The 12,160-nt window shown below is 38.1% G+C and overlaps 4 protein-coding genes and 1 long non-coding RNA gene across 5 annotated transcripts; 2 read left to right on the top strand and 3 right to left on the bottom strand.

The window, feature by feature from the left end:
- Positions 1–193: 193 nt before the first annotated feature.
- Ints14 (integrator complex subunit 14) lies at positions 194–2,068 on the top strand. The gene is made up of 6 exons (XM_076895140.1): positions 194–378; positions 448–776; positions 856–1,063; positions 1,126–1,380; positions 1,436–1,765; positions 1,841–2,068. Exons 1-6 carry the CDS (start codon positions 202–204, stop codon positions 2,066–2,068), a joined length of 1,527 nt encoding a protein of 508 aa, XP_076751255.1. The 5' UTR covers positions 194–201.
- Positions 2,069–2,085: 17 nt separating this feature from the next.
- Positions 2,086–2,894, bottom strand: LOC143423654 (pyroglutamyl-peptidase 1). The gene is made up of 2 exons (XM_076895141.1): positions 2,676–2,894; positions 2,086–2,614 (listed from the first exon to the last, which is right to left on the bottom strand). Exons 1-2 carry the CDS (start codon positions 2,892–2,894, stop codon positions 2,219–2,221), a joined length of 615 nt encoding a protein of 204 aa, XP_076751256.1. The 3' UTR covers positions 2,086–2,218.
- A 3,275-nt stretch (positions 2,895–6,169) lies between these two features.
- Positions 6,170–8,880, top strand: Socs36e (Suppressor of cytokine signaling at 36E). Its single transcript, XM_076894902.1, has 5 exons — positions 6,170–6,788; positions 6,875–7,191; positions 7,256–7,495; positions 7,570–7,836; positions 7,969–8,880. The coding sequence occupies exons 1-5, from the start codon at positions 6,338–6,340 to the stop codon at positions 8,257–8,259; spliced, it is 1,566 nt and encodes a 521-aa protein (XP_076751017.1). The 5' UTR covers positions 6,170–6,337; the 3' UTR covers positions 8,260–8,880.
- A 243-nt stretch (positions 8,881–9,123) lies between these two features.
- On the bottom strand, positions 9,124–9,584 carry LOC143423520 (uncharacterized). Its single transcript, XR_013101833.1, has 2 exons — positions 9,396–9,584; positions 9,124–9,278 (listed from the first exon to the last, which is right to left on the bottom strand). It is a non-coding gene; the product is annotated as an uncharacterized LOC143423520 (long non-coding RNA).
- Positions 9,585–9,681: 97 nt separating this feature from the next.
- Apf (purine phosphoribosyltransferase family protein Apf) lies at positions 9,682–10,347 on the bottom strand. Its single transcript, XM_076894901.1, has 2 exons — positions 10,226–10,347; positions 9,682–10,032 (listed from the first exon to the last, which is right to left on the bottom strand). The coding sequence occupies exons 1-2, from the start codon at positions 10,332–10,334 to the stop codon at positions 9,716–9,718; spliced, it is 426 nt and encodes a 141-aa protein (XP_076751016.1). The 5' UTR covers positions 10,335–10,347; the 3' UTR covers positions 9,682–9,715.
- Between the last annotated feature and the right edge of the window lie 1,813 nt (positions 10,348–12,160).

The following is a 12,160-nucleotide window of genomic DNA, read 5'->3' as shown; positions in this document are numbered from 1 at the left end:
GATGAGCTGCGTCAGACATTTAAAGATTGACGATAAAAGATCTCTTCAGAAGCAGAGAGGATCGTCAAACTGATCGCGCATCATTATCGACTCTGTAAGTAATGGACGGTGGGGCGGCATCTCTACGAAGAGGGCTGAAACATCGCGATTCGCCTCGTGCGATTCAAAGAGAAACATACTATTTGGGTATTTGGTGTAAACATGCCAACAGTTATAGCATTGGACGTGTCTTTGTCGATGAGACGACCGGTAGTGGGAAACGGATCTGGAGAAAATAATCAGAACGAACAATTAACGAGGCATCACTTGGCCGTACACGGAATAAACGCATTGTTGCATTATTTACAAGTGAATTCGAAATTGGAATTTGTCGCTTTGGTAAGCCCTAAACTTGCCAAATAAAACCCTATCGCCAACCACAATCTAATTATTCTCCCTCCGATACAGGTTGTTTTCTCATCTTTATACGAAGTTGTTTGTCCGTTTACCCGTGATTATGATAATATACGTTCAAAGTTACAAAATATCGAGGAATGCGACAAGACATGCATCGAAACTGCCCTCCACGGTGTTAACAATGTTATTATGGCCGAATGGGGCAATACCACCGCCTGTCAGGTAGTATTAATCACAGATGGCAATCCTGGGGTAGGACCGATGTCATTGGGCGATTCTTTAAATTCTTTAAACGTAACCAGAGATGTTAATCCATTTCCACTACCTTTCCCTTACCCGGGAAAATTAACCGTCGTATGTATCGGATCTCATCAAGGTATCTTCAAATTTAATTAATTAAAATATTATATGTAAGTAGTAGTTAAATAGCTGTTGCAATGTACACATCGTCGCAGACACCGGGTTACATATCGGCTTACCGCTGTACCAAAGATTAGTCGAACTTGCCGGCGGCGATAGCGTAGTTCTGGTTCCAGAAACACCGCTTTCCAAGCATTCGGTAACAGGTTGTTTTCAAAAATTAGCAGAAACCAATTACGTATCCTTTCAAGGATACCTGAAGTGTGGAAATTTAGGCTCTCGTATTCTTCTGTCACCGGCTCCTATGGTAAATAATGCGTACGTACGTACAAGTCGCTTCCAATTTCAGACGAGATTTTCTTATTTTAGCCGTACACTAAAAAGACAGATTTCGAATTGGTATCCGGTTTAATGATATCAAAAGCCATAGAAATTTGTGGGTTTATATCGGTAGCGGATGTAGGCAGTCCTAGCGCTATATCTAGACACTTGGTGTTGCCGTTAGCTACGGAAAAGAGTCCAAGTATGCAAGGAGTATCGTTGGAAGAAGATTCGGATACGGAGGAGAATGGCGACGAAGGAAAAATACCATCGTTTTGCGTGCTATTACACGGAGCTCTAAAGGTAACGACTTCGAAATTAAAGGTGTCGATGAATAAATATCGAGGATCTTCCCCAGGTTGAAAATATGGTAGCCCTCTGTTTATTAAATAACGAATGGTACGGTTTCATATACTCGTGGGCAGATACAAAGAAAAAGTCAAATTTAATGCTAACAGTACTGGAGCCAGGCTTAGACGTTGTACCATGGTTAGGTAGCTTCAACAATTTAGGCCCGGTTGATCCAACCAAGGATGCCGTTGTTACATTTCCGGTTAGGCCGAGCGAGAAAAGAAGTTACACTCAAAACGCACCTTCATGGATTCGCCAAGTCGGATTGCAATCTGATATTCAGAAAATTTTAAGGCATGCAAGAAAATTGCCGGAAAAAACACAAAACTTTTATAAGGTGGGTAATAAATAGTATAGAGGATAGTAAGGCCAGCTGTAAAGTAGTTTCGTCTGTATTTCGATTTTTTCTCAGGAGGTGAATCGATTGCGTAGAGCCGCCGCGTCGATGGGTTTCGTAGAGCTCCTAGAGGGATTGGCGTGCATTCTCGAACGAGAATGTACCTTATTGCCTCCAAATTTGAATCCTGATTGTACAATTCAAATGGGTCACGTAGCTTCTATGATAAGGAAACCTGAATTTCTCGAACTTCGATACAATATACCACCGGCGCGTACCAGATTTCAACACGGAGGATCGTGAGCAATGCACATATATTTCTATATAATATAACTGTAATGATTTTAGATTTTCAAAGTCGTTGGTTGTGACTCGAAAACTCGAAAACTCTTCTTCAACTCTCTTAGACATTAATTTTATACATTATATAAAAAAAGATGGTTCGAAGAACTCTTATTGCTCGCATTTTTTCACATCCCTCAATATATAACGCAATATATCGTATAAGCCTTTCGCGGTTTGTACACTCGAGTAGCGATCGAAATCGGGAACGTGAACAAATAGCGTCCTCTTAGATGCGATCTGCAGAGATTTGTAATATATATATTCGCACAGATATCTTCCCGCGTCGTAAGAGATACAAGCGTTACATTTTGTTTTCGATGTATTCCCGTTGATCGCATCACAAATTTGTTGAACGTTAATTTTCGTTTTCAAAACGTCGAATTCAATGTTAGTTTCGTCTGGACGTTTCTCATAAATATCTGGTCTTAGGTAGCCGTTACTGTGAGCGCAACCTTCTATAGTTAAACACTGCGCTTGTCCACTTACGCCGACATGTAGAAGTATCTAATGGAAAAGAAAGAGTTACAGGACGTAACTTGATAATAATACGTAAATCAACATTTACAATAGGATTATATTCTCTCCAAAGCCTGGGCACATATGTAGAGACGTCGTCGTATGAAACTGGAATCTCTTTTATGACCACTCGGACATCCGACATCTCTTCTGAATCGTGGCACAATTTACTTAATTCTTTCACAGCTTCCCAGCTGGCATTAATAATATGATTATCAAATTGGCCAAAACCGGTCACTAAGATTACATTCTTTTTCTTAACTTCCATTTTACAATGATTTTACAACGATATCCTTGAACGGGGAAAAAAAAGAAAAGAAAAGAAAAGTAAACAGTAAGCATTTTAACAGGTTTCGTGTACACGCGTAGGTAGATGTAAACTTATTAGAATTAGTTAGTTAGTACCTGTGCTGTTGTGTGCTGTCAGACACCGATGCAAACGTGCACAACATCGACTGTCCAACGAGAAAAATGATTTTGTCTGGTGGCATAATCGAATAAATCATTCAGAGATAATGCTACTGTACGCAATATTTATGCAAACAGAAATATAGTACCATATTATTAATATGTGTGGGTGTGTATCACGGTGGCGCCACCAGGGCTATCACCAGGATTACGCGTATTTAAATTCATCTGATACCGCCTGTACGGTGAAAATTACTAAAGTAGATTAACAAGAAACATACTTGCTTGTTTTTAGTATTTTTTTTACAACCTAACTCGATACAATTTCAACGGAAAAAGGGCTCTATTACATATCATTTTTGTATTTCCCGCTCTAGATGTAAGAGAGAAAGAAAGATATAGAAAAGAGTGAGACAGATAATAGAGAGCCTATTCTAGAACCCGTGGCGCCATCTCCGTGAAAAATGCTCAAACTGCTCGCGCAGCGTTATCGACAGCGAAGTGAACTACCCGAGCACTACTGGCGCCATCTCTGCGAGGAGCGCCGAACTAAACGGGGAACTAGTTTCACCACTTTCCACAGAGATGGCGCCACGGGTTCTCAAGTTTTCCTATAGATTTCTTATGTATCTTGTGACTCTATCTGTTCAATGAAAATTAATGAATTTCTTTGTTTAATCAGCAGTACTCGAAAATTCTGTAATTTGGCTGCGAGAGAGAGAGAGAGAGAAACGAAGCGGGGAAGGCAATAGATGTATAATATATATTAATTTTGTATTGGTATTCGTTACTTTTAGGGGAAATATTATATTTTTTATGTAAATATACCTTACGCTATTTAATTCCATCGATAGATAGAAGAAATATTATATTATAACTATTTGTGTATCATAAAACTTAAGCTTTATATAACGGAGAGAAAGATGCTACAAGAAAGAGTGAGATGGATGATGAAGGACAAGATATACAATAAATTACAATAAAACTATTGAAACATACAAAATTACTGAATGAACATTAATTACGAGATATGTATTGTAAATTAATTATAAGAATAGTTCGTATCGATTAGCCTGTAAGTTGTACGATGGTTCTAATAAATATTCATTATTGTTAATTATGCGTTTAATTTTTTAATGACCTATCCACCTATCCTAAAATGACTAACTGAAGCAACTACCGTCGCACCAATTCTTGGAAATGACGTCATCTTCTACGAAATAGTAAAACACTTCCTTGCCTCTGATGTTCTCCTGATATACATTGCCGATTTTTCGACGGAAATCTTAAAAATCCGACTTTCTATCAGGAGAACATGACGTCGTAGGAGGTATCGGCAATTCCAGGAATTCTCGGTGACGTCACTTCCAAGAAGCGGCACTATTCGGATACCTCCTGTGACGTCATGTTCTCCTGATACATTGCCGATTTTTCGACCAAAATTTCCTAAAATCGACTTTGTATCAGGAGAACATAAGCGGTGAGGAGGTATCCGTGCCACTTCCAGGAAAATGACGTCACATCTAGGAATCGCCGAAATTCCAGGAATTCTCGATGACGTCACTTCCAGGAAGCGGCACTATTCGGATACCTCCTGTGACGTCATGTTCTCCTGATACATTGCCGATTTCTCGACGAAAATTTCCAAAAATCGACTTTCTATCAGGAGAACATAAGCGGTGAGGAGGTATCCGTGCCACTTCCAGGAAAATGACGTCACATCTAGGAATCGCCGAAATTCCAGGAATTCTCGATGACGTCACTTCCAGGAAGCGGCACTATTCGGATACCTCCTGTGACGTCATTATCTCCTGATACATTGCCGATTTCTCGACGAAAATTTGCAAAAATCGACTTTGTATCAGGAGAACATAAGCGGCGAGGAGGTATCCGTGCCACTTCCAGGAAAATGACGTCACTTCCAGGAATCGCCGGAATTCCAGGAATTCTCGATGACGTCACTTCGAAGAAGCGGCACTATTCGGATACCTGTTGTGACGTCATGTTCTCCTGATACAAAGTCGGATCTTCAAGATTTTCGATCGGAAAATCGGGGGTGTGTCTCGGGAGAGCATGACGTCATAGGAGGTATTCGAATAGTGCCACTTCTTGGAAGTGACGTAATCGTGAATTGCTGGAATTTCGGCGATTGTTGGAAGTGACGTCATTTTCGAGGAAATTAGTCTTATATATTAAAACGGTTAGGAGAATGGAGGGGACGCTTAAATAAGTTATGGTACGCTAGTTATGGTTCGCTTAAATAATTTATTTATTCGATTAAATTAATGCGATATACAATAAATTACAATTAAACATCATTTTACATGTATTTTTTCTATGCTTCATTGTAGTATAAAATAATTAATACAATAGACGGTTTGCTTCCTTCTGTGGAATTCTCTTGGAATTTCTTTCTTCATTCCTCGTCGTTCGTCTCCTTTTTCAAACATACGGGAGATATCAATGTCTCTTTCCACTTTTGTTGCCTGTAACAGAAGAAAGAAATATTTGATAATTTTTGTTTGATGATAGTTTATAATTTTGAAATGATAAAATTTCAAAATGACGTCTATCGATTGTCGTCGTGCGATATTGGTTGACTCGAGACTCTGTTCTCTTATTTGAATACGCGAGACGCTATCTACCAATTGGCATTACCAATGATGTTGGGAAAATGGCTGACGACGTATTAGGTCATGTTTTGACAATTTTACACGTTCGGATAGAATAGTTAACGGGAAAGTGTTATGTTCGAAAGTGTGCTGATCGTGTATCGAATAATAGGTGTACTTTCGCGAATAGGTTGAAAATAGCTTTATTTAGGTAGGTGTCTAGAGATCGTCGGAGAGAAGAAAATCCTTGTCGAAACTTGTTTGGACCAGCTTGTTTCGAGTAGCTGCCATTAGGAAATACTCATAATGAACGTCTGAATCAATTGTTTTCTCGGCTTTCTAAACAAGATTACAACACACTCTACGATTTTTCTACTTTAAGAGGTAAGTTTTTGTTTTTCTTGAAAAATTCTCCTATATAGTTTCAAGTAATCGTTACATCATTCCTCTAGAATCGTTCCGTTCCAAGGATAAAAACGTTCAAAACGTTCAAAACTTTTTACTCCGATCAATCTTTAAGTAGTATATTTTTCTCGCAGATGATCAAAACTATCCATCGACTAGGGAATTGATGCGATAGAATATACAATGGTATTATCGGACGCGAAACTGTTTCTAATACCTCTGTAGAAGGAGAGATAGGAATGAAATAATCTTGAGGGCAATAAAATGCCTGTCGATCCGTTTAATAATGGGACAGCATTTCGCTAGTCTCAGAGAATTTTTTAGAATGGACAATGAAAGGCAGTCTTCCGATGCGTATACGAATGTTATTCAAACGGCGCAATTAGAGATGACCAGCCCCGATGGCAGAGAAAATTTATACGATAACGAGAACAATGGAAATGTACCTGCATTGAATTTAAGTTTAATCCTCCGCGAAGAGTGCAAAACGGATAGGAATTTGGACAACGATCGTTTAAATTTACATCTGGACAACCATAATTCTAGATTCGAAACTTTGTATAGCCAACCGATCGAGCCTCAGGATTCGAAACAAGTTTGTAGCAATGGAAACATCGGTAACGATACGTGTTGTAGCAGTTCCGGGGGTAGTAATACTAGCAGTAGCTCCGAGGATAGTCCCGTAAATCCTCCTTTAAGGAGGTCTTCCAAGACTTTATCGTTTGGAAAACGAAAAGGTGGCGAGTATATCTTTTTCAGCGTTGTTCTTTAGTGTAGCTCTTGTAGCCGGTAAAGGTCTACGATCTGTATTATCACATATTAGGTAAGCAGCGTAACAAGGATCAAAGTCCAGTGTGTACTCATGTTTTGTCCTCGAAAAAGAAACGAAGTAGCTGGGTATTGAAATTTAACTGCGCTAAAAACAAAAATTCTAAAAGCAGCACAGATATTATTCCTAGTCAAGGAAATAACAGCTCGGATTGTGTTTGCACCGGGTATAGAAGAACGGAAGAGCATCCAATGGGAGCTGGTGTCATATTTAATAGCAGATCCGCTCCTCAAAGTCCAGTACTTGGACCGCTTCCACCCAGTCCCGTGATCGATCTTTCACGATTCAATCCAGAAGAATTTCCAATGGAGGTACGCGATACAGTTTCCGATTCCTGATTCGAATGATTCGTTAGTAACTTGGTTGTTGTTGCAGGACTGCGATGAAAGAGCTCGATTACAACGTGCGCGAGAAATGGAGGAGGGCGTTGAGCCGCCTCCTGGTTACAAGCCTAATTATCCTTCGGGAATTCAAGTGCATCCAAACGGAATAACCGTGGATAGTTTAGCAGCTTTGTTCCAAGCGCACGCTGGTATACAAGCCGCGGCTCTCACGGCGTTATCGCAAATTGATTTTACGTTAATTCCGAATATTGAACGGCCTGCGCATACACAGGTATGTATCATGTATGGATTAATTTTGCAAATTAATTATTTATTTATTTATTTATTTATTTATTTATTTGCAAGGTCGATTACGTTCATTGCCTTGTGCCGGATCTCAGATCGATTACGGCTTGTTCTTTTTATTGGGGTAAGATCGATAGATACGAAGCTGAACGTTTACTAGAGGGTAAACAAGAAGGTACATTTTTGTTACGCGATTCGGCCCAAGAGGAGTTCATTTTTTCTGTTAGCTTTCGAAAATATGGACGATCCCTACATGCTCGAATTGAACAGTGGAATCACAAGTTTAGTTTCGATTCGCACGATCCGGGAGTTTATGCTTCAGAAACGGTATGGAATAAATATTGTGCTTTACCTTAAACGAAAAATGTGTGTATAAAAAAAAAAAAAAAAAAAAACAACAACAACAAAGGAATCAAGTGTAACATTTCGTACGAGTTTTTTTCTTTTTTTTCTTTACAGGTGTGCGGTTTAATCGAACATTACAAAGACCCATCTTGTTCTATGTTCTTTGAACCTATGCTTACGATACCGTTACATCGAAATTTTGCTTTCCCTTTACAACACTTATGTCGAGCGGTAATTACTACACGAACGACGTACGACGGTATAAATAAGTTGCAATTGCCAAAGACGCTCAAGAGTTATCTTAAAGAATACCATTACAAGCAAAGAGTACGGGTTAGACGGTTAGATACTGAAAATGATTTACAATCAGATGGAAGATCCATATCATATTTACCTTTAATATGAGAAGGGAATAATCTCTGTTTATTCATATTTAATTGTTTGTCACGCGTTATTTTATCGACTTTTCTAATTTTTCGTTAATGTTTCAACACATTCGAAATCCAGTGCCCCGTATAATACCATTTTCCTTCACTTTCTTCCTGTTCCAGTACTAAACAGAGTGCTCTTAATATTCCTCTATTAGATAAATATTGAGGATATTTTGCGGCAATATTTTTTCGGCACTGTATTTCATTGAAAAAAGGATCGCAATATTAAGGCAAACAAACAACGGACATATTCTCCATAATTATGAAGTTAAGTGAACAATTAATAAAGTATTGAAACTTTGGAAATTCTTTTGCACTTTATCGTTGCCTCTTCGCAGTTTCATCACGGATAGGTGAGAACATTGTTCAAATGAAACATAGTGACGTGTAAATATATTAGAGTACGATGTCAGCTTAAAATATACACGATTAACTGTAAGTTTTATATATTTTAGCAATTATAATATTTTCTTATATAGCATCGTATCTTAATGTTTACTTGTAATTTAATTCAGTTGGTATCCAATTAAAATACAATTTAGTGTATTATAATGTTGCAATTGTGTATAGAAAATTAAAAATACCCAAATTTGAATACCATTGTGCCGCTTTCTATCCGGCTATGAAAGTAAAAAAATACAATCTGTTTTTAAATGTTCTGAAAGTTTAACTTTCAGAACAGTTGTTTTGCTTAATTTATAGCAAAAGCGATAGCGCGACATTAAGTAAGCTATCGATTGAATAAATGTTTACTATTTAAGAGAAATGCACGCTGCAAGGTCTTGTGATAGAAGGAGAATTAGTGTATCCACGGTTGCTATTGATATTTGTACACAATATACAATTAAAACATGTCAGCTGTTTTTATTTGAATAAATTAACAGTTACGCTAAAAGATTGTTCCTTTCGAGTGGAATGCGTACTGTGTAAATGGCAATATAATCTTGTAATTGAACAGAAAAAATGAGAAAAACAGTACAATTAGAAATATATCTATTTATAGTATAGGAAATAGTTGAAAGGTTTCGTTGAAAAATTTACCTGGTACTTGAAACGTACGAGCAAACGTTCATTTTTGTATTTTTATGCACATTTGTTAAAAAAGGATACTAATAAAATTCCTTTCCCATTTTTCAACCATATATAATTCTGTAACGAGCATATATCTGAAGTACCAATATTTTAAGAAGGAAAATAACTTTTGCAACGGATTAATCATGTTCGAAAATATTTGCAAGACGTTCAAGGAAACGGACATAAAAGAGACACGACACAATACGACACGACACGCATCACTTATCTCGAGTGGTTACCAACCTTGTAGCGACAAGTGTCACGAGAAATTAATGTCGATCTGTTCGATCTATTCGATCTATGCGATCTATGCGATCTATACGACCTATACGATCGAACGAACGGATGACTTCGTTTTACGAGAGATTTTTTAATATATAATCGTGAAACTTTTTCAATGCATCTTGCATCTCTTGGTATTCCGCTACCTGGCAAGCTTCTTCAAGCGGGAGCCATTTAAATGCTTGATGTTCATCCGACAATCGAACAGGTTTCTCATTGTTTAATAGCTCGGCTAACCAATAAATGACAATTTTCGGTTTTCCATTTACTATGTACGTAAGCTCTTGTTTCACGTCTTTAAAGATTTTTAAGTCGCTGGCTGAAAAACCCGCTTCCTCTTCTGTTTCGCGTAACGCGGTCTCCATGTCCGATTCACCGGGGTCGACGTGTCCTACGATAAGAATGGACGAGTCAAAATAATTGCGAAAAGGGAGATTGTATACGCGCATCAACGGATCTAATATTTTTATAAGCGCGCAAGTTTAGAACGCAAAAGACTCGACTCGATTGTTTCTTTCTTGTACGAGGTTAGGTTTTGTTGTACGTTTAAGTGGCAAACGAACGTCACCGATTAGATTTTGAACCTTTCGGGGGTGTCCAATGATGTTTCCCGTATGAGACTTGCATCAGAAGATATTCAATTTTTGTTTGAACACGCCGAAATATAACGAAACCACAAGCACGAGTTGCCATCGTTTACCGTTCCTCGACTCGACTTAACAAAGTAGAGAGAATGGAACGCGATAAGTTAATTAGTCGTTGCCGATTTGAATTAAACGATTCGTTTTGTTGCGCATAGAAATAACATTTGTTGATAGGAAATTAAGATTTCCTTCGAACGAAAATAATGAAATAAATATCGAAATTTTCTTTCACCAAAAGTGTATTATCATATTGTGCAACGAAAGGAATCTAAATTAGGAAACAATGTGTGTTACCATTTTATTATAAACGTTTCTGCTACATTTTGTTGGCTAAATACCAATCACCAGAAAACACTTAGCAAAGCTGTATGTACGTACCTATCTACAAATTGTCATGTATATGTATTGCATGGTGTCTTCTTGTGGTGTATGGGTGTGTATGTGTGTGTATAGGTGTGCGTGCAGGGCGAAGTGATGTAGCTGGATGGATGACGTACCGAATCGAAGAGAACCCGCCGCGATTGGACTGAACTGGACTGGATTCGATTCGATTCGATTTAATTGAATTCAATTGAATTTAATTGGATTGGTCTAGCTCTTGGATTCTTGTTTTTTTTTTTTTTTCTTTTTTTCGTTCTCTCCCTCTGTCGCTTTGCTACTTACTTATAGAGAGTATAGAAAAATCACAAAAAGCTTTCCGCCTGTGCGATGCGACGAGGGGAGGCCGCGCGCGACGCACACGAGGAAAACGCGTGGCGCCCACCGTTTCGAATTCATTGTTGCCTGGTGATATCCGGTATATGTATATATAGCTCTACTTGTCCAGTTTTTCGTCATCCATCGATCATCAATGTACATCTTTATTTTTGACGAAGCAAGCGAGCGGCGAACGAATGTGAACGTGTATTTATATCGTTACAGTGGAGAATCGTTTCCTCGCCTACTTGCATCTTACAGGGATATATTCGTTAACGCTATCGAAGGATCTTATTTTATAACATTAATTCGTAATCGCTATGGTAAAGATACAATTTCTCTACAGTACCGTGTCTTTTTTTTGTTTTTCTTTTTTATAACGACGACTTCATCCGGAGTTATACACAGAGTCACTGCGAACAAATTTTTAATTCTTTCTTTCTATCCCCTCACCCTTTCGCTCCTTCGTACGCTCCGATCCATTCTCCTGTGTCTCTAGTTTTGTTTGGTTTCTTTTTTTTCTTATTTTTTTCTTATTTTATTATTTTTTTTTTTTTTTTTTTTTTTTTCTTTCGTTATTTTTCTCTCTTTTGTACAGAAAGGAATTAACAAAGGAAGAGTCTTTGGATCGTAATTCGTTTACCGATTCGATTTTGTAGAGCGCGAGGTATTCTTGTTCGCTGCGTTTTGTACGGTATCGTCGTTATCGGTATCGAGGAGTGAGTATTCGAAGCTTCGTGAAAGACGAACGAATGTTACTTGCTTAAATTTGGTCGGATAACGAAGGGAAAGTATCGAGGGTGTTACGTTTAAATGGTAGTAGATGTTCGGTAGTCGTTGATAATAAATCGGAAAGTGGGTTTTTGTCGCGTATGATTTTCAGCGACTGAACGCGCGACGAACGAATTATTTATCGAATCGAAATCGAAGATGAAGATGCTGAAAGTTTGGAGGCACCTTCGTGTTTAACGCGCGTTAGAAATGTGAAAAAATCATTCGAGTTTAGTATTTATTTAAATAAATTAGTCATTGCCCGTTTGATGTGACGTAGTAGTAGTCGTATCAGTGTTAAATCTTCTTCTAAGGAAGTATAAAAAGATCGCGATATTCGAGTCTTTATCGTATCGTCTTTTCTTCTCGCGTCCTCTTCTCTCTACCCCCCGCCACTACTACTCCTCC

Source organism: Xylocopa sonorina, chromosome 5 (genome assembly GCF_050948175.1).
Source record: "Xylocopa sonorina isolate GNS202 chromosome 5, iyXylSono1_principal, whole genome shotgun sequence".
Classification (NCBI taxonomy): Eukaryota; Metazoa; Arthropoda; class Insecta; order Hymenoptera; family Apidae; genus Xylocopa; species Xylocopa sonorina.
The sequence above is the reverse complement of the archived record's forward strand: the minus strand, read 5'-3'. Positions and strand labels throughout refer to the sequence as shown.